General features: G+C 52.2%; 1 protein-coding gene across 1 annotated transcript in view; it reads left to right on the top strand.

Annotated features, from left to right (window-relative positions):
• The first annotated feature begins 218 nt into the window (after positions 1-218).
• Positions 219-21,583, top strand: part of COL16A1 (collagen type XVI alpha 1 chain) — a 132,725-nt gene continuing 111,360 nt past the window's right edge. The window contains exons 1-2 of the mRNA XM_044424818.1: positions 219-505; positions 10,512-10,641. Of these exons, the coding sequence (XP_044280753.1) occupies positions 10,554-10,641 (88 nt within the window). The 5' untranslated portion in view covers positions 219-505; positions 10,512-10,553. The remainder of the gene's footprint in view (positions 506-10,511; positions 10,642-21,583) is intronic.

Consider the following 21,583-nt stretch of genomic DNA (forward strand, 5'->3'; position numbering starts at 1 on the left):
GGGCTCGATTAAGCTCTCTTGGCATTCCGGCACGTTTAATAGCACTTTGCTTCCAGCTCAGGGGCCTGGCCAAGCAACAGCTCTCCGTCGCCGCGGCAGACGCCAGCTCAGAGTGTGGGAGGGGGAAGCCTTCCCTTTTCCATCCCAGGAGGGAAAGTCAAAGAGAACAGGGTGGGGGAAGCTGACTCGAAGAAGAGCTAGTTGGGTTCTGAGATGCCTCGACATCTGTAAGGACCGTGGCAGGCTTGCCTGGCAGCAAAGCCTGGAGCCGGCACTGCTCGGCGCACACACGAATCCTGGCCTTCTTGGTCCTGAGCACACCAGAAAGAGGTGGGGGAGTTGCAAAGAACTGAAAAGTTGGAGCAGACGGCTGCCAGAGTCAGCCGTGACGTGGGCTGCCGTCTCGCTGCTCGCTCGCGCACTCGCTTGCTTGCCGGGACACACAATTCCTCGCTCCTCGTCTCCTCTTAGAAACATGGCCAGCTGTGTGTAGCACCTCCAACAGGTAAGAGAACCAATCCTTCTAACCTGTTTAGGGCTTACTCTTCAAGTTCTGCCCAGCACAGGCAAGAGGCTTGTTGCTGGCTCTTCCGTGATCTCCCACCTCCAGCAAGGGGGCTGTTTAGACAGGGCAAGACTGGTCTGCCGGAAGGGGGCCACTGGAGGTCCAGCTTGGGGGCCACCTAAGCCGAAAAAGAGACTGTTACTAGCTAAGCAGCTGCAAGCTTTCTGCACAGCTGGGGATCTCCTCCCCTACCACCTTTGGTGACTCTCTGATGCAACCCTCTTGGAATTTCTCCCTGTAATCTCTTCCCGAAAAGAAGCAGTCAAACTTCTCCGAATCTGTTGAACTTCAGGTGTCCGTGTGTGTTGGGGCTAGGGGCAGAACAGATAATACGAGGATTTGGAAGACACGGAGCAACTGTGCGACCCGTTGTGTGTTTTTCCCAAAAAAGCTCCCCATGCAGTTTATGTGCCATAAATCCTGTTTGGCGAGGCTAATGGAAGATCTTGTCCCTGCTTTGGAAAAGCAGGTGATTTTTTTGTTAAACTACCAAAGTAACTGAAACAGACACTTTCAAAGAAGGGTAGTTTTAAGAAAAGTAGGTGTTGGATTTAGCATGACTTCTGTATACACACCTGCAAGGAAATGATTACATGCAACATGTGGGGCCCATTCTTCTTTATGTACACCTTGGATTCCAAGGACTTGCAGAAATCACAGGAGGAAAACACACTTTTCCTGTTTCCATCTGTTGCATTGAGCAGTCATTATACATCATCGGATGATTTTTCTTCAAAATATTTAAGCATTGAGGAGATAATCTGCTTCAACAGGAATTGGCCAGCAAGCCCTGCACTGTATTTTGTGGGGTGAGCAGGGGGCCACTGTTCATAGGATGATGTTGCTTGGCTCCAGATGGCAATATGAGTACATCTCAGCCCTACAAATGGAAGACTCTAAAGGGACACTGGCAAGGAGCTCTCATAATGAGTGATTCTCATTTTGCCCAACACAGTCAAAATTCAGTTATAGAATTACGGGCAAACAGGCAAGATCCCCCAATAGTTGCTTTGCATTCTGCCTCCCAATTACTGTTTTCATTGGAAACCGCCTTTTCAGCTAAACAAAGCAGGACCCCCCCCCCACACCATGCTTCCTACCTGGGGCAGTTGTCCAGACTAGGTGAGCCTCAAATTTTAAATGGCATAAGGCGAAGGATTCCCTTGTGACTGGAGGGCTGGCCCAGAGACTGCGCATCTTTCGCGTGCGTTTTGGGAGCTATCCGTGTGGCCGCCCATGGCCTCCCTGGGCTGGAGCGCTACGGGCATCCAAGCGAGTGCTGGAGGGCACGGCGCGGAGGACTGCCCCCGCAGGTAGGGTGGCCTGGTCGTCTAGGTCTCCTGCTCCTGCTCCCGAGGAGGAGGGCACAGGCACTGCCGGTGTGTGGTACGTCCCTGTGGGGCCTCACCCCTGCCCTGCCCCACACTCTTCTCATGCCCAGAGAAACAGCCCTGGTTGCAAGGGTGGGGGGAAACCGCTCCGTGCCCAGAGCCCCGGCTCTGGTCTCTCCTCCTGGGGCTGCCCTGTGCCAAGTTGGTGTCTCGCGACCAAAGCGTGGTGCTCTCGCTTGGCAGGGCGTGCCCCCCCCCCACCCCAGCTGTGTGGCTGGGCGCCCATGAGGCCCCCTTGCAGCCTCCGCCCCACCGAGGCTCCCGTGACGTCCACAGCACGCTGGCTGGGCCCAAGCAGGCACACGAGACCAGACTGGCCTCACACCATGAAACACAGGACTATGGGCCATCCCGACGGCGGGAGCAGCTCGGCAACGCATCGGGCCACCCGCCGAGGTGGCAGCCCTTGCCTGGCTGGAAGCCGTGCAGCCGAGCCTGGACTGCCGCCAGGCAGGCACGCTGCAACTGGCTGTGCAAGCAGCGGGAAGCACCGCTCAAGCCTGGCCCTCGGGGCTCCCAATCTGGGCTTCCGGGGTTCCCCTGGTGGCCCCCCCTTTCTGGCCACCCGCCAGCCCAGGCGTTGTGCCGTTTCTCCTCCTCTAGATGGCTGGCTGGCCTCTCCAAAACTCCGTTACTGGCAGGGAGAGCACTAAGCAGAAAAATGCAGGTGTCAGGGTGGTGGGCTTTGGTCCACCCACTGCTAGAATGTGGCCCCAGGGAGCTTCATTGGCCTGGATTTGGCTGGCGGACCACAACTTGTTCTGCACACCAAGCCTAGAAGGTCCTCCAGGGGCCCTCTGGCTCCCCGATCCTCCTCATGCCTGCAGAAGACCTCTGCCCACCCCCTCCCCCACCGTGCCTCTGGACAGACCCTTAGCAGAAGGTCAGACCTCCTGCTTCTGCTGCAGCGTGCCAAAGCTTCGCATGGCCTGTGATTTACGCTGGAGCTGCACGAAAACCTGGACGAGGCCACCACTAAACAGTCTTCTCTAAAGGAAAGAGCGATTCTGGCCAAGCAAGAGAGTGACTGGAGGGAAGCGCCGCTTTTTTAGAGAGTCCGTAGGTCTGCACGCCAGGACTGGAAGAAGGCAGCGGCAAAGGAGCGGAGAGAAGGGCGACGACTGGGATGGCGTGAAACATCCCCGCGGGATCAAGAAAGGCGCCGAGCGCCTCCACTTTCGCTTAATGCCCCTCGAAACTGTAGCGGGTGCCTGACCTCTGATCCCCTTGGGATCGGGGCGCAGCTGCAAGGAGGCGGCCATGCCCACGCAGGCCATTGAAGCGCGCCTTCCTTGGGCTGGGTGGTTGATCCCCAGAAGCAGAAACCCAGCATCGCATCGAGAACGTGCTTCTCCCGCCCTCTGCTTCCTGCACTGCTTTTGCACTTGCGATTTAACACAGAGAAGCGTTTTAGAGATGGTGTCCCCCCCCCCCCGCACCTGCCCTCTGGCGCAGGACAGGCAGCCCGTTTCATCACATCAGGGCCGCAGCACAACATTTTACGGCACGTGCAAATCCTGCCAGAGGCCACGCGGGGCCACCCACAAGAGGGGTGGGGGCAGGAGGGAGAGCTCCAGAGGTCTGGGCAGCTTCCAGAAGGCCCTGCCACCTCGTCCAGGAGGGGCCAAGATGCCTGCTGGCATTCCAAAGAGCTGGAGATCTCCCACCCCGGTTCACAGCAGTCTTCCTCACCTGGTGGCCCTCCAACCGTCTGGTCTTCAGGGGCCTTGAAAGATGCCAGTGCCAGGATGGGAGCTGTGGGCCCACTGGAGGCTCCCGTCTGTTTAGGTTGCATATCAATCACTGTGAAGTTCCATCAATTACCCCGGGGAACTTAAGCCTGAGTTCAGCATCCTCCCACTGGATGAACAGAGTGCATGAATGTACCCTCGGAGCACATTAAAAGCACACTCCTAGGTGTGTCTAGGCAGAAAACATTCCTGTGATGACTAATTCCTATGCCTCTTAAGCAGCAAAGGGCCCACTACTGAACTCTCTCTTTCGCTGGCAACAGCCGTAGTCCTCCAAAGTTTATTATAAACAAAGGTTTAACCTTTGTGTGCACGCAGAGCCAATCCCCTTCCCCCCACCCCCCTGCTCCATGTTCTACCCAACCACAACATCCCCCCCCCCCAGCTTTCTGTAGTTTCCTGGACCCTGAGACACAAAAATATCCCAGAACCACAGGAAACACATCCATTTCTTATTAGGAACAAAACATCCACGCATCCGTTTCTCATTAGGCGCAAGATTTCATCAGAGAGCTGTGGGGTGGTGGAAAATCTGGAGAGGAGTGGGGTGGCATTTGGGGCTTCTTAGGGGAGCCGAAAGCCCTCCTACCGCGATGCGTCTTCCAGATGTCTTGTCATTCCAGGCACTGGGTTGTCACAGTGGGTGAAAAGAAGGTGCTTGCTTCCTGTCAGCTCATCCCTTAGAAGGCAAGGTCCCGTCTTAGCTTCACATAAGTCCAGCGGATCCCAATAAGCCACCCTGCAAAGCAGTGTCCCGCTCCTTCCTGAAAGCTTTTTCCCAGATACAGCAGCTACTCTGGGCTGTGCCCAGACACCGTCCCGCCCAGGGCTTCCCTTTGCACCTTGCACGGCCAATGAACTTGGCTTCAGCTAGAAGTTTGGGGCAGATTCAGAAATTCTTGGCTTACCCAGGCAAGAAGTTTGAAAAGTGTCGAGATAAGCATAAGGCCTGTGCATGTTTAGACAGAAAAAGGTCCGACTTTGTCCTGTCCAAGTATGCATAGGATTGCATTCTTGAAGGTGATTTACAGTGATGGATGAATCTCTCTTTCGCTTTTTCCCACATTCCTTTTAAAAATTCTCTTTCTTTTGATCTTATAATAAAAACGAAATGAAATCCTCACATGTTCCCATAGACTGAGGCAACTTTACTTGAAAATATTATGCTTTGTTAAAAACAAAAAACCTGAAGTCAGCATTTGCTTCCATAGCTTGGAATAATATCCTGATTGCATGTTACAGTCATCACATGTGACGTAGCTATGAGTCACCAGGCTCCAAGCACAGAGACAAGGGACTCTCCTACTATCATGCACTTTCCCTTCCCTACTCAGGTTGTTTACCAGTTCTTTAGGTGCTGTCATGACATCTAGTTCCACTTCTGTGTCTAACCTTCTTCTTCAAAGGCTTTTATTTTATTTTATTTTATTTATTTTTGAGCAGGAATAATGTAGTATTCAACTGTGAAAGTGAAAGAATGCAGGATTCCTCTTGCCGTTTGTGCTTTTCTGCTGTTCCACAGTACCACCTAGAGGTTAAGTAGCAGAAAAGCAGCAAACAAAATGCTCCTTGTGGACCACTGAAAAATTCCTGGATGTGATGAAAGCGGCCGTAGAGGATTAACAGCAAGCTAAGGTCTCCAAATGTTGATAGAGCGGAGTGCAGGGGATGGCAGAACTGAGCAACTGCTTCAAACAAATCCCTAGTCCAGAAACTCAACAACGAACACCACAAATGGCCAAACTGCGGGTGGTGGAAATCCCTTTCAAAAACAGCCTAAACTTCCAAGAAGCCTCTTGCCCTAATAATGTGCTGGTGTCCCCTTCATGTCATCCATGGCGGCACCCCTAAAAGTTGATATGGTTGGAAATGCAAACTGACCCGAAACCTGTTTTTCATTCGCTGAAACTCTCCAGCCCCTGCACCCCTCTTCCCAAATGGGGTTCTTCTTCTGACACGGAAAAGGGGCACTGCTCACGCAGCGGTTGCGCAGGGCTGAATTCCTGCTGAGTGCTGTGCAAACACGGGGCACGTGCATCAGGAGCTTGGGCTCACGGCTGCACGGAAGTGGACCAGAGTCCAGAAGCCGATCTCAGAGAATCTGATGGCTTCTTACCCCCAAAATGCGTTCTTCCACCTCCCTACTTCTAGGCCTTTTTCTCAGTCTAAACATGGGCCTGGTTGCACCTTTAAAAGGTTATAAATACTTCACATTTTTAAATAAAACAAAACTGCAATGGCTGCTTTCACTCACTCACTCGCATGCATGCATGCATGCGTGCACGCACATATACAAAATATGAACCTGTGTATTTGAGATTGCTTGGAAATGGGCTTCAAGCACTAGGAAGGGCTTACTATATCTGTGAATATATGGAAATAGCATAGCCCCCTGTGGAGTGTTCCTGTAGTCAACATGGAGGCGTACAAAGCTTCCAATTTTTTGAAGTAAATGACTGTTTTAGACCCTAGACAAAGTTGGTTAGCCTCTAAAGTGGTCCAAGTTGAACTGAGGCTTTACAGAAGCAAATTTCATCCTTTTCTTCCATAAAGTTGAATGGTTATAGCTATTTCCCTTTCTAAAATAAAACAAAACAAATACTAAAGGTTACTAATTGAGAACCAGTAACCCCAGTACAGTTAAATCTCTAATTGATCTGAAGCCGCTTAATAAAGCCACGGGCGAAAATCACCTGCCCAAAAGGGTGTGAAGTTTACTACCCTGGTCACAGAATTATGAAATAGCAGTGCTGAAAGGAGCCAATGCAGTCACTGGGCTCAACCCCCTGTTTAGTGCAGGACCCCCAGTTCAGGCACCCCTGATCAATGGTTGGCCATCTTCATCATTAATGTTTCCAGTGTGGAAGAGCCCATAACTTCCCCAGGCAATTGGTTCTATTCCCTTACTGTTCTAACAGTCCAGAGGTTCTTCCTGATGTTCAGCCGAAATCTTGAGCCCGTTGTTCCATGTCCTGCACTGTGGGATGATGGAGAAGAGCGCCTGGCCTTCTTCTTTGTGACAACCTTTCAAGGACTTGCAGCATGCTGTCCTGTCTTCCCTCGGTCTTCTTTTTTCTAGGCTAAGAACGCCAGTTCTTTAGTCTCTCCTCATAGGGTTTTGCTTCTGATCATTTTTGTTGTCCTCCTCTGGACTTTTTCCAGCTTGTCTGCATTCTTTCTTAAATGGCAGTGCCCCAAACGGGAGGCAGGATTCAAGATGCGTAGTGGGGAGCTGGTACTTCCCATGATTTGGAAGAGCAGCCCAAATAGCACTGGCCTTTTTTTGCAGCCAGATCCAGCTTGAGATCTGCAACAATTCCAAGATCACCCTCACTTGTAGTACTCTTGAGCCAAGTATCCCCATCTAGTAGCAAAGCATTTGATTTATTTTCCTGGGAGCAGAACTCGGCTTTTCTCCCTATTACATTTCACTCTGTTGATCTCAGACCAGTGGCCTGTCCTATCAAGATCACTTCCAGCTTCACCTCTGTCTTCCAGGGTCTTTGCTGTCCCACCAATGTGCTAGATAAATCATTGAGGGACTCATTCCATGGCCCTTGCACAGTGTCTGAGGGTCACTGGACGGCTCAGACTCCACTCCAAGGCCAGAGACAGCGTTGCCACCTCAGAGCTGAGAACTGGCGCTCCAGTCCTCCCCTGCAGCCCCTCCCAGCTGGTACAGAAAGAAGAACGCTGGTTGCTTTCCCCAGGGTGGGGGGAGATCCCTTGGACAGGTGCTAGAGGGAATATATCAGGGGGCAGGGAGTGGTGGAAACTGGAGCGGCCAGGAAGGAGGTCTCCCTCCCTCCCCACTGAGGCACTGTCCAGCACCAGTGCAGAACAGGAAGAGCAGAGAGGCACAGACGGACGTCTTGGATGAGCAGACGCCCCAAACTGGGAGGCTGATACTCATCTCCAGAGGAATGTGCCCGACATGATGGGTTGAATTCCTCCAGACTGGAGACTGTTGGCAGTTCAGCCAGTTCTGCAGGCAGCCGTCCTTGTCAGGTGGGGCAGCCACGTTTCTAGGTGGGGCATTTCTGGACGGTTAGGCGAGGAACATGCTGCCGGCCACCATTCCACCCAAGAGTGGAGAGTGTTCTTCGGGCATTGATCTGTCGAACAGCCCCACCCTCTTCCGAGAGAACCCCGAGAATAGCAGACCCCAAAGCGTGCCTTTGTCTAGCGGTACAGTCCTCTGCCCCAGCATGCCGATTCTTCGTGTGCTCAGCCACTTCAGCAATGCACTCCTGAGCGGAGCTTTGATATGGGATTAGGTATCTTCCTTTTAGGCTCCTCCTGAAAAATAACTTGGCTGCATTACAAGCTCAGGGAGGGGTAGAGGGAAAAGACTTACTTTAAGTCCTCCGTGAGTTTCTTCCGTCTAGCCTCAGGGACTCAGAGTCGGCCTAAGAAATATCCCATGTATGCCTTGCACTGGACCATTTAGATTTTCCTTCCTGTTGGAGAAGCATGGGAACGGTTTTAACCGGATCCTGTATTGGTTGCCAGGCTGATTTTTCTGCCCAGAAACCCTGAAAAGGCCTCTTGCTAAGCTGCATACATGGGGAGAAAATCAGGAATTAGGCCTGAGTTGCAGCCTAAGTGGCCGGCTTGCCAGCTGACTGTGACAAGCACAGCAGCCTCTCTTGCTCTCGTCCTTTTTTCATTCTTTGCCAGCACATGCTCAAGAAAAAGCAGCAAAAATAGCCATGGTGAGTGTGGAGAGTCCATTAAAAGCGAAAGGGTAAATATTCTTTTCAGCAGCTGGAGGTCCTGGGGACCAGCATAAAAGGCTTTCTGGCACTGCTGTCTTTGCCACAGCAAGGCAAGTGGCCTTCAGGGCCCTCGTGCCCAGGCCTCTGCAGCGCACGGCCCGCGCCAGCCGCTCCTGCCTCGCCCCTGCCTGATCCCACATGCCCTCGTCTGCGCCAGCCCTGCTGCCGAGTGCTGCTGCCCTGCTCCAGCCCCTCTGGTCTGCCCCCCTTTTTGTGGCTGCTTGCCTGACATCAGCTGCCCGGGTCTGCACCTTGCGCGCGCTCTCCCGCCTGTATGGCTGCCTGCTGCCTCGGCCCGGACCCTCCACTGCTGACCACGCCACCAGCCTCCGGCCCGACTAAGCTGCGGGGCCTGGTCCCGCCCCAGCACCCTGGGCCCAGCGGTCCGCCTGTCCCGGCCCCGGCCCCGGCCCCGGCCCCGGCCCCTGCAGCGGGCTGTTTGACAAGAGCGCGCAAGTGCTCAGAGGAAGATCGCGGTCGCGACGCGTCCACCCTCAGGGGAAATCGTGAGTGGGCGGCCGCTGGGGCCCTTCCAGACGGGGCTTCCTCTGCACTCCCCCTGCCTTATTTGGCAAATTTTTCAGAGGGCCCTCTTTTTAAGTTGCTCCTGTCCTTACAGCAAGCTGTCAGACTCTGGTCAACATACAGAATAATTGCATTGCCCTAGGGGTCCATCGTGTAGTAAATTCTTGGAAGACTCATCAAGGCTTGTTAAAGTTAGGGGTGGGGTAGAGATGGGGGCTGAGAGCGGCAGCTATCCTGAAGGGAGCTTTTGATACAAAAAGTGGGCAATTGGTTTACCCCAGCCCTGAAAAAATATCTGGCTAAAGTTACTCACTCCTACATCTCTGCCTTCGATGTGGTGTGTAGTATTTATATGGTGTAACACTTTGGGATTTTAGCTATCCGGATGTTCAAGAATTTGGGAAGGTTCCACACCCCTTTCTATTGAAAATATTGATCCCCCTCCTTCCAGACCACAGGGCATGCATGTCCTTGCAGAACTGCAAGACTGCAAGTTTGGCTTCTAAGGTTCCATAACAGGATGGCCACCTTGCTACCTGCTTTGGTTTCCTAAGCCCAGAGGGCCTCAAACTTTTTCAACAGGGGGCCAGTTGAAAGATGCTGGCAGGTGTCGTGGGCCAGTGGTGGGGCGGGGGCGGGGCACGCGCATGTGCATGGCGAGGCAGGGGGGCAGAGGGGCAAGGCAGCAACTTGCTCGCACGGTGATCCATTTTCTCCGAGCGAGTCCAAAATTATCTCCGCATGAGCAAGCCACCACCTCCCTACGCGCACGCGCCCAGCGAGTCCAAAACCTCTGAGGCAGGCCCGATAAATCGGCATGGCGGGCCGCATCTGGCCCGTGGGCCGTAGTTTGAGGACCCCTGCCTTAGCCTGTGCCTCATCACCTAACGCTCAAAGCGTTGCATACATTTGCCAGAGTTCCTAATGGGGAGCTAATTTTAATCTAGCAAATGCCTAAACCACAGTTAAGGCTCCTCGTATATAGGAACACTTCTGATATGCTAACTCTCCATATCATTGAGCTTTTCTAGACTATATCCATGACCATTAGAAATCTAATTATTGTGATGCAGTTGCCTTAATTGCAGAATTGCCTTAGCAGAACAAAGGTTTAGCATTATGCCTTCTGCCTTTCTGGATGGTTGCTATAAGAAATTATCTTTCGAATAGCATTTCTGCCTACTCCACAAAACAACAGTTGAGGACGTAGTCCATATTACTTAAGTATATCTTTTATAATGGCCCTTGCCAAAAGAAAACCCTTCCAAGTTTAGGCTGGAAAACAGTTCTCCTGAGTTTAGACACCAATTTTTGTTTGTACACTTTTTGTTTTTAGACAAAGGTAATTTTACAATACATGTTTCTTTATTTGCATTGGCAGCTAGGAATCTGAGTACCAGGGGCTTATACCTAAACAGACAGAATTCTCTCTCTCTCTCAATTCATTTTAAACTCTTCTTCAACCAACCAAAAGAACAATGCTGGTCTCTCTGCCTTCTAGGTGCAGCTGCTCTGCAGCCACTGGGCCAGCCAAAGACCCACCATGTGGAATATCCAGCCTTCCATCTTGTGCCTGCTGGGCATCTTCTTTGGTGTCTGCAGAGGAGGGGAACTGCCTGCTGCTCAAGAAGGTAAGGCCAGGTGCGCTGACATGGGCGGGCAGCTCCTTAATGGGGCACCAGTGGGTGGCCCAGATTGTCATGAAAACCTGTTGGAGAATTGCCTACAGTCAACAGAACACAGCAGCCGGTTGCTAGCAGGGACCAGCAGATAGGCACACGTAATGCTGGTCCTGTACCATCTGCACTGGCTTCCAATTGAACTCTGAGCCCAACTTAAGGTGCTAGTGATGCGTTATACAGCCCTGAACAGCTGAGGACCTGGACATTTCAAGGAGTGCCTCCTTCCATATATACCTGCCCAGTCTCTCAGATCCGGAGCAGAGGCCCTTCCTTGGGAGCCCTCTTTGAAGGAGAATGGAAGAGTGGCTACCTGAAGGAGGGCCTTCTCTGTGGTGGCACCCCGGCTATGGAATCGGCTTCCCAGAGATGTGTGCCTAACACCGATGCTTTTTCATTTTGGCACCAGGCAAAGCCCTTTTTATTTTCCCAGTAATTTTAATGTTGGTGTGTTTTTATATATTGATTTTATATATTATTTGTGATGCTGTGTCTTATTTATTTATGTTATTGCCATCCTGAGACACTGTAAAGGGCGGGATATAAAAACTTTCAATAAATCAATACGCACTCAGGGCACAGAGGCTGGCATGGATGCTGGGAGGCAGGGATCCCACAACCCCATGTCTGCATGCGCCGCTAAGGCAATTTTCCTTTTCCTTCAATTACCACAGGCCTTGCCTGTGTTTTCCTTTGGGCATCGTCAGGATTCTCTCTGTACTTAAATTAATGCTTGACATGTAACTTATTAAAGAGGAGCACGGACAATCACTCAGATGCCACTTAAGCACACTGAACGGCATCTAGTCACAACTGGTCACGAAGTTATCCACGTTTGGGGATTCGGATTCCAGCAAATCCTTCAGCAAATCCTTTGGGGATTCGGATATGCAAATCCTTCTGGGATTAAGTTCAGGCAGGTTGCAAAATGGTGACACCAAAGAAAGCAGGAGCTGACAACTTCTCCAAATTGGGACCAGCCATGGGCTTTTTCAAGCAAGCATTTATGAGGTGGGGTGGGGTGTTCCGGCCACACCCTCCGGAGAGTGTCCTTGGCCCCAGGACTTGCTTTGCATCATTTATATAGCGCGCCAGCGTACATGAGCAGCCCTTTGCGGCAGAGATGGGCAAACGTGGGGCTCGCGGGATCCACCGGGCCCTCTTCCTGAGAACTCCGACCATGGCCAGCTGGAGCCGGGTGCCAGCCGGTGGCTCCGCAGGACAGACGTGCTGTGAACAGCCTTTCTCCGAGCACCTCCAGCCCTGGCCAAAGCCCCATGTCGATCGCCTGCGCTTTGTGCGCATCTGGCTTGTGTGTGTGCACGGGAGCCCTTAGTTGTGCTAGGGGTCGACAGTGGGGAATCCGAAGGCGCTGCCCTTCTACGGCCAGTCACCCAGAGGTCCCCGAGTAGGCCCCACTCTACCACCGGGGCAGCCCGCTTTGCAGATTACAAGAGCGCCAGGTGCGGCTCTGGGGTCTGGCCACCCAAAATTCAACAGAGGGAGCAACGGGGATGGTGAGGGAGACGGAGGTCAACAGGGAGACAATGTGTGAATTGCCTTTGGATAAATAATGGGGTGATCAAGGGGAGGGTGCTGCGGAGGCTGTGGGGAAATGCTTGTTGCCACTACTTTTTGCATGGCTTAGTGGTAAGAATGCTGGACTGCAGTCCTGACAGAACCGGTCCCAGGTCCCCACTCGGCCTTGGAGCTCACTGGGTGACTGTGAGCCAGTCACCGACTCCCGGCCTAGCCTACCTCACAGGGTGGCTGTTGTGAGGATAAAATGGAGCTCTGTTGCTCCCTTGGGTTCTTTGCAAGAAGCAGGAAGGTGGGATAGAGATGCAACGCAGTAGCACTAATGGCTCCCTTCAGTATGATTTCTCTCGCCCCACATAAAATGGGGTGGATGCATCTTTAGCTACTCCTAGAGGAGATGGCTTGAAAGCAGTGGGACCGGAGTTAGCCACACGCCATCATTTCAGTGGGTCTGCGCTAAGCAAGATCAAACCTAGATCCAGGCTGAGGAATCACGGCTGCTGCCACCTGCACGGCCGACTGACACGGAAGACTGGCACGGCCCTGCCCCCGGAGAGGGCCACGGCCCTGTCAGGTGAGCCATCCACGCTTCAGCGGAGCACCGTCCCCCACAGCCCATTTGAGAAGCGTCCCAAGGTGGACGTTGGCCAGGACTTCGGGTGCATTTCAGCTCCATCGTAACCCTCAAGCATTCTGCCTCCTGCCCTGCCCTCCTGCCCGGCACATGCCCTGCCCTGGAAGGCGAGCTGAACTGAGGACTGCGGCTGAATGAACCCGCTGCCACCTCTGACTGCAGCTGCTCAGCCAGAATGCCTGCCTTCGTGCCCCTGGCATCTTGCTGTGGGCAGCCTCTCGAGGCAGCCGCTTTGTAGTCTGGAGCAGACTCCAGCAGCCCCCGCAGAGCCGGAAGCAGCCCCATCTCTCCGTGGGCTCAGAGGCGCTCTCCTGTCTGGGGAGCATCGCTTTGCTCTCGCAACAGCCGGCTCTCTTGCCGGGGGAGGGCCGTTCTGCTCCCCACTCGGAGCTGTGACTCGAAGTGCCTGTCTGCTCCCAAACTGGCTTTTCCATGGCACCTGGACAGCCTGTGAAAATCCAAAGACGGGCACAGTGTTTGTTTCCTTATTTGTCACGTTCCTGCCCTATCCGTTTTCCGCTTGCAAGGAACTCGTGGATAGCCCGACAGGGCATCCTTGCCCCCATTTCATCTTTACAACAACCTTGTGCGGTTGGTTAGTCTGAAGGCGGAGGACCGGCCCAAAGTTACCCCGTGAGATCACTGCTCTGCAAAGAAAGGGGCCTGGTTTAAGCAGAAAGAAGCCTGCTACATGGTGGAGCACACACTCTGCAGGCGGAAGGACGAGGGATGAGCGGGTCAAGCCTGTTCCATCCGCCTTCTCCGCACGTTTGCATTTTTAAAAAAACCTCCCTATGGAAATTTCTACTCATTTTTCATAAACGATGCATCAGTGTATGGATTTCTTCAGCCCAAATACCTTGCTGGGGGGGGGGTAATTTGGGGGCAAATCCCACGCAATTTCTTGTCAACAGCAGGAGCCAGCGGTGTGACGCGGCAGTTGAGAAGGCAAACAGCACCCTTGGATATATAGCCAGAAGCGTGGCTTCCAGATCGAGAGAGGTGCTGGTGCCACTCTATCAGACTCTGGTGTGCCCACAACTGGAGTACTGGGTCCAGTTCTGGGCTCCACATTGCAAGAGGGACACAGCTAGGCTAGAACCAGTTCAGAGTTACATGAGTGGAGCCAGCTAGGGCCAGGGGTCAGACTAGATGGCCAGGGACTCCCCTTCTGACTCACTCTGTTTCTATCTCCCTGGGCTTGACCGTGTAATATCTTGACATTTGTTAAAATAGTGTTCTCTATTTGTGCAACGTTTTGGTTTCTGTATCATCATTTTCATAATTTCAGCAAAAAAGCAGACTAGCTAGCCGCTTGCCCAGAGACTCAGCAAGGGCAGCAGGTCTGCCATGATCTCCCCACTGCTGCTTCTCTCTGGTCGTGGGCCTACAGCCTGCCACAGTGCCTCGGACTGCATACAGAAGTACCTTCGGCCTTTGCTTGCTTCCTTCTTGTTGCTGATGCTTCTGCCTCGGCTCACAGCAAACTTTCTCTCTCTCCCTCCCTCCCTGTGTGCCTCCTGCTTGTGCCAGTGTGAAGGCTGCATACAAAACCCTTTCAAACAGACCCCCACTATCCTTTTGTCCTGCCAAGCAGTGTCGTGAGGATGTGGTGCAAGGCTGGCCCTTCTTCCAGGGGTTGTTCCCGGATGCCTCCAGCCCGGCTCACTTGATTGGCACAGTTGCTCGGAGCCGAAGGGGTTTGCTCTCTGCTGTTGTCGATGGCTGGACTCTACAACGCAAGTGCGGATAATGCTGGATGAATAATTCATAAAAGCAGCTTCTGCTTCTTTTCCTTTGCCAGCTTGTCTGTTAGCTATTTACACCTTTGCAAGGACATTAGGAAGAAACTCCCTTTGAATAGGAAATCTAGAAAGGAATGGGAAAGGAAGAACTGTTATCAGGAACTGAAAAATCTGCCAATTTCAGTTTTCACTGTCCCCATGTTTCACATTTTTCTTGTTTTAACTTTTTTTTGTCCTGATCATTGAGGCTTTTCCCATAAACTTTCATATGAAAATCTATATGCATCTTGGTGCACATTTCTCCCAATACATGCGGTTTCTTCCCAGTATGCACAATTTTGCAAACGATTTTCATAGCATAATGCATTTTAATATTATTTTCACTAATACTTCTTTGTGCATACATATTTTGCATGTGCTGGAGAAAACCACTGGAAATTTGGAGAAGTAAAGATTTCTGAGGATAACTTGAGTTCTGGCTTCCATATATGTCTGAAAGAATAGGAGGTTGAGGCCTGGGAAAGGAGAGAGCAGACACCTGGAGAAGTGGCAGCTCAAGAGAAGGTATGCGCTGGAAAAAGTGCGTTGGAAGAAGGTGGCAGGGAAAGAAGTGAGAAGGAAAGCAGAGAAAAGTGGTGCATGTGAGCAGGAGATGGCAGATAAAGTCAATGTTCACATATTGATTGGGCAAAGGGTACAACCCAAATAGCATTAGTCTTAATTAGAAATGGACAAAGCTGACAAACATGATCTTGTTCAGGTTCACGTTTTCCCACTCAGAAGTCTGCTCTGTCATTGTAACAATGAGCAATTTTCCCCTGCGCAGAAATACATACATAGAATTATTTGCATTTTTGGAAATGTGTGCATTTGTACAAAGTTTTTGAAATGTGAACATGTATCCACTGACAGCAGGCTGGTGTGCATTTTTCAGATGCACGCATTTTTCCATGTGTGGTTTTCTAATGTGCACCTTTTCAAAGCATTTTTCCTTCACAAAACCTGTCCCAAACTCAGAAATGTAGATTTCTAACTGCATGCTAGCATTCAGATCTGGAAGGTACCAACTGCATAATCTCACATTAAAATGTGAATCCAAGAAATTTCTCAAGAGATCTTTATTCTTAGTTTTAGTTTCATTTGATACTCACCTGTGGAAGGTGGATCTGCAGCCAGGGGATGCTGGTAGCACAGGCTTGTTGCAGTGAAAGCCCTCTTGAACTGAAGGAGTTAATTTATTCTGTCATAGTTCTCTGCATAAGGAACAACTTGCAAGATATCTTGAGCAGGAAGGCTGGGAGAGGACTGCAGATCAAAGAGATACCACCTTTTTCCTGCTCTTCCAATTATGATACTTCCAATGCTCTGGCTTCACCCTGATTTACTGCTTCCGGTTCCAGTGCTGGTAACACAGTTGGCTGTTCACAGTGTAAGCCAAACGGGTCCCTGCCTCTGAGGCACTCACAGCCTAACAATTTGTCCACCCTTCCCACTGTTTGCATGAGGGGAACAAGCTCAGCCCAAGTGCTAAGCGGATGGATTCTCCCTGTGATTTTCCCACACTTTGAGAGTTGCTCAGTCTCAGAGCTTGGCCAGGGCTGAACAAGGAGAAGAAAGCAGTGCTCAGAATAACCCACAAGGCCCTCTCGCTCCAACACAATGCCCGTTACAATCGGAGGCAATCCGCTACGGTGCTTTGGGCCCCAAGTCATTCATTTCTGCATCTGTCTTTGTTCAGTGGCAGATGTATTTATTCCGCGCAGATCTACAGCTCCTGCCAGCTAGTGTTATTTCAAGTCTTGTGATTTTCTGAGTGGCTTCCCTGTGCCAGAAAGCAGGGCAAAGAATTTAACATCTTCTATTGTGGCTGCAAGACAGGAGCGCTTGCAAAACGGGTCTTTTCATTGCAGAGCCTTCTAATCTGGCTTGCAGTTCTTTGCTTTCCTGGCAGGATCATCCTGCTCCATCTTGCGCAAGATGCATCGATTTTTGCATACTCACAACCAGCCTTTTTCCAGTTAAGAATGCAAGGCAGATTCCTTTATCCTGAGAGCAGCCCCTTGTGGCAGGGCAGGTGGAGAGCCAGTGCCTGGCCTGAAGCCCGGTGGCTGAGCAGGGACTAGGATCCAGGCCCAGCCCCCTAAACGCTACTCCACACTGGCTCATATTCTCTATCCCTGTCAGGCAGGGGCAGTCCTCTCGGTTTGAGGCAGGCTGCCCCCACCTGAGCCCCGGACCAGGTCCACCCACGGGTGGGCACAAAGCATGCAGCCTGCCCCCACGCCCCCTCCCTGAGCTCTTATTTATTGCATCTCTTCCACCTCCCCTTACACGGAAGTCTACGACAAGGAGTGTGCCCCGTCCAGAGAACTGCCCAGCCTCTCGGGGCCTGGGCTGAGCTTTCTGTGCACCGGCTCAGCAACGGATATAGAGAGGCTTCTGGCCCAACGGTGCCTTGTCAGCGAACATTCTGTGTCCCAGGAAGGTCAGGGCCTGGGGACAGATTTCTGATTCCTCTCCGGTTGCATTTTTGGGCTTGAAGGTCTCTTGCTGCCCTCTCATCACGTAGGGGAAGGCCCAGAAGCAGGGGCTAACATGACCTGGAAGAGCCCAACTTCAAAAACGCAGCCAGTGTTGCTATGTGCTCTCCAATCCAAAGGCTGCAGGACTCCAAGTGCTCAGGAAGATAGAAAAGTGCAGCCCACCCCCCTTTTTAGCTGCACTTTAAAAGGACAAAGCAGGTTTTTGGTGGGAGAATGGGGTTGTATACACATTGCATAGCTCAAGACCCCAGTGCCTGAAGGACAGCCTCTTCCCCATTAACCTTCTGGCTCCCTGGGAGAGGGACTTCTCTGTGTGCCTCCCCCCTGAGAAGCTCGGAAGGTGCCGGAGCGGCCCTTCTCTGGAACAGTGCCGTGCCCGTCTCTGCAGGCATGTCGCTCTTAGTTCTAGCCCTGCATTTGTGGTGTCATGCTAAGCTATGAGCAGCGGTGGGTGCGTTTTGTGTATTCATAGATAAACACCTTTCATACGGCAGTGCTTTTAGGGTTTTTTTTTTTTTTTGCTGTGTTTATTTTTATTAGGTTCATATTGATTTTGATCTTCTGTCTAGTATATTAATTATGAGTTTCTGCACTGAGTGCATAATTCGCTTCAAGACTACTTTTGAGGTAGGAAGTGATGCATGCATTTCTTTTTTTTAAAATGATACTACTGTCCTAATATTTTAATGTTATTTTCAGAATATACACATTCTTCTACTAAAATACATTATTTGCATGCATTTTTGATTGGAAAATTCAGATGCAAAATTTAGAGAAGTTTGCATTTTGAAAGACAACTGAGGTTTGAATTATGTATAGGTTGATTTGAAAATGGATGATCAGCTTGCATTTGAAGGGGAGTGAAATACATTTCTCCAACCCCAGCCTTGAGCTCTGGTCTAGTGAGCCATTCAAACCCCATGCAGTTTCCGTGGCACACAGAATTTTGCCCCAACTACTGGTCAGGTGGTCAGGTGGCTCCCTGGGCCACGCGGAGCCCATGGCCTGTCCTCCTTTTTTTTGCCACATCTCCCAGGAGCCTCCACAAGCAAAATCCCCACCTCGCTCTATGGCTGCCTGTGGACCTCAGCAGTCTCATCTGGACCGGTCCACTGCAGGTTTGATTCTCCCTTTGATCTGTGGTCTTAGCAGGCCATCAGGTCCAACCACCTGCTCAGTGCAGGACTCAAGTCACCTGTCCAGATTTCCACCGGGCTTGACCCTGCTTAGCTCCCAAGATTGGGCAGGATCAGGCCTTTCAGCCTATACGGAAGCTTCTTCCAAGTACAACTGAATCTTGCAACACTTCCTGGCCACTCCAGCCCAGAAAGGGATTTTTAATGAATCAAAATAAAGACCGTTGCCATGATTTTGCCATAAGTACCTCTCCCTCTGTGCACTTACCTGCCTTCTCCCTATTTCCAAAAGTGAACAGGGAGACGGGCTCATTACTCGGCCTGCAGTAGAAGTAAAGTGATTGATGACACTGTGATTCTGGGAGCACAGAATGGATGGCTTTCCACAGGACAACAATGGTAGCATGGAGATCCGGGGTCCAGAGTACTGGAGGAGCCACGGTGAATGTGGAAGCTGAAGGGCAGGCCACTGAGTCCCTCCGTGGTTTTGAGAGCCAGAGGCACCACGCAGAAGTGCAGCGACTGGCTCTGAGCCACACAGCACATCAGCAAGGATAGGAAATCGCCACGGCTTCTTGCGATGTGTGGACCTGGCGGAGGAGGCATGTGCTTCGACCTCACAGCCCTCCTTGGGAATGCGTTATTGGCTTATTGTGGCTGGCAGCTGGCACCTCCCCCCCCCCCCGAGGGACCAGTCTTATGAATTCAAGTGTCCGTATATGACCCTAGAGAATGCCAGATTCAGACTTTCCCTGGAATCCCCCAAAGAGCAGCTGCTTCCAGCTACAGACTTCTAAAAAGCAGTGAACTTTATTTCTTTTATCCTTAGCAGATGTGTTGCTAACTTTCAAATACGCCTGGTTCAGAACACAGATGCTCAAAAGAATAAACAGATGTTTATTGATAGCACAAGTCTACCTTCAGAACAAACAGTAACTGATAAATGATCATTACCTTGATCCTAAAATCCTAACACCAGGCTTCTGCTCCCAGTAACTTTCCTCCCTTCTTGCCCATTCATGGATCTTATGCACATTTAGACAGAAAAAGCCCTGCGGCTCCAATGCTGGAATGCTGGGCATTGTCGTCCTTGTCTCTCTCCCATGTATAGGGATGGGTCCAAGCTGTGCCTGCTCCTACTCCTGCACTAACCCTGCGCATTGTTACCTGGCAAGACGCGCCTGAAGGCCGCTTCACAGGTCTGCATTAGATCCTGCTCAGGCTCCTCGAAATCCTCGCGCTCTCTGATTGCTCACTAACAGCCTGCGTCTTTCATGCAACTGACCACCAGAGCATCCCACGCCGGCTTCAGCGGTCAGCCATGCCACACGCCTTCCTCTGCTGAGACGTTTCTGGTAGAGAGAAACACAGCTTGGCCTCCTAGCCCAGATCCGTCAACAAGCCCCCACTTGCCTTCCTGCAGCCAGGGCTGGGGCTACAGCAGCTTTCCTGGGGGCCCAGGGAGGGACGGCTCTGCACCTGGTCCGGCAGCTGGCAGCCCTGGCCGAACTCTGAGAGCAGCCCCAGCAGGCCTCGCCTCAGTGTCTTCATCTGAGCTGAAATGCCAGACCTGCTGCAGCCCATCGCAACTTAGAAACATAGAAAACAGAGCGAGTTGGAAGGGGCCTCCTGGGACATCTAGTCTGACCTCCGGCACCAGCCGGCTCCACTCACGACATGCCCACCATGTGGACGTCCAGCCTATCCTTCCTGCAACAGCTCCAGGCATACGTCTCGGGGTTGGCCCGCCCAGCACGGATGGCTCCCAGTCAATGAAGATTCTGATGCTCAAGATCCCAGGAGAGCCCGGCAGACCTCCAGCCCTCCCCAGGCGCCCTTCGGAGGCAGCGGCCCTGAGCAGGCGCTCCCACACATGGGGTACTTTCCTGGGCCTCCCTGGTTCCTGGCCGCATACCCAACTAGCCCTCGTGCCAAAGATGCAGCCTCCTGTCAGAGGAACGCACACTCAAAGGCTCCCAAACCCAGCTACTCAGGAGGAGAGCTCCTCAAGCGTAGGGGTCACCTCAGGAGCAGGAAGCAGGTCCTGGGTGGGGCCCTGAAGCGCAGGCTGCATAACCCTCCAGTTTGGCTGCTGGAGCAAGGGAGGGGTTCTGCCGACCACCCAGGGAGCTGCCCCGGGGCTGGGTTTCCCTCCTGCCAGCCTTGTGACCTCGGCCTCGCTCAGTGACCCAGCTGGCGGCTCATGCTGCCGGTTGATCTAGGTCCCAGCTTGGAGCGTGGTCTTTTGGCAAGCGTGGCCGTGCCAGCGAGATGACAGATGCCACAGGGCCTCCTTCCTGTTTGTTAAGGGCCTGCTGCCTGTTGCCTCGCCGGCCGCATCTCTGGTCAGGTCACTCGGAGGCTGCTGAAACAGCCTCTCCCGTCATCTGTTTGCACGGCCAACGTCCAGCGCCTTCCGTGCGCTCCGCATGCCCCGCTTTCGTTCCTCTGCGAAGTGCGGAACAGGCACTCTGTCTTCCTGACTTATGGGCTTGTTTTTCCCAGGAATTGGCCACGCGTGCTGTCAGCAGCAGACGCCTCTCATTTACTGCCCCATTTGTTCTCCGGCCTCTCCTGCACGTCCTGCTGGTTTGTGTTGTGGCAGCTGCCACCTTTGGCAAAGAGAAACCGATGCCAAGGTGAACGGTGGAGGACATGGAAGGGCCGTTTGGTGAGCGGAGAAGGAAGCGCCACTCGAGCTTTAAATGTGCAAAGACGCTCTTCCTTTCCGTGGCCGACTTTGGGGCATTGGCTGTGTTTACTGTGTTCTTGCTTTTATCCTGCCTTCCTCAAGCTGGATTGTGTTTGCATTGCTAATGGCAGATCAGACCAGTGCCTGGCCGGTGCAGCACTCAGTTCGCACAGCAGCCAAGCAGATGCGCCAGTGGGAGAGCTGCCAGAAGTACATGGGCGGCATCCTCTTGCTCTTTTTCTAGTGGCAGCTCGGATGCAGAGGCGTGCTGATTCCTGCGGCAACGTGTAGCCACGGGTAGGATGTGTGAGGAATTCAGTTTTGCAGGAGGCATCTGTTGGATTTCCTCCGTTTGGCTCCCGGGGCTCCACCCAATTTCTCTCTGCCTTACATCTGCATTGCACCCAGTGATCACCTGGACTTCTGGAGGGAAGCAAATTCAAGTGCGCTTGTGGGATTTGCATACTTTGCAGGAAAAAATGTGTACTTCATGTGTTTCACACAAAGAAACCACGTGCGTTTCAGAGCATGTGTGGGCTTGATCTCAGCCCGGCTCGCTTCCCAACCAGGGCCAAGAGTGGGAAGGAGGGCCAGCAAGTGCAAGG

This window comes from Varanus komodoensis, unplaced genomic scaffold (genome assembly GCF_004798865.1).
Source record: "Varanus komodoensis strain SLA01 unplaced genomic scaffold, ASM479886v1 scaffold15, whole genome shotgun sequence".
NCBI classification, from domain to species: Eukaryota; Metazoa; Chordata; class Lepidosauria; order Squamata; family Varanidae; genus Varanus; species Varanus komodoensis.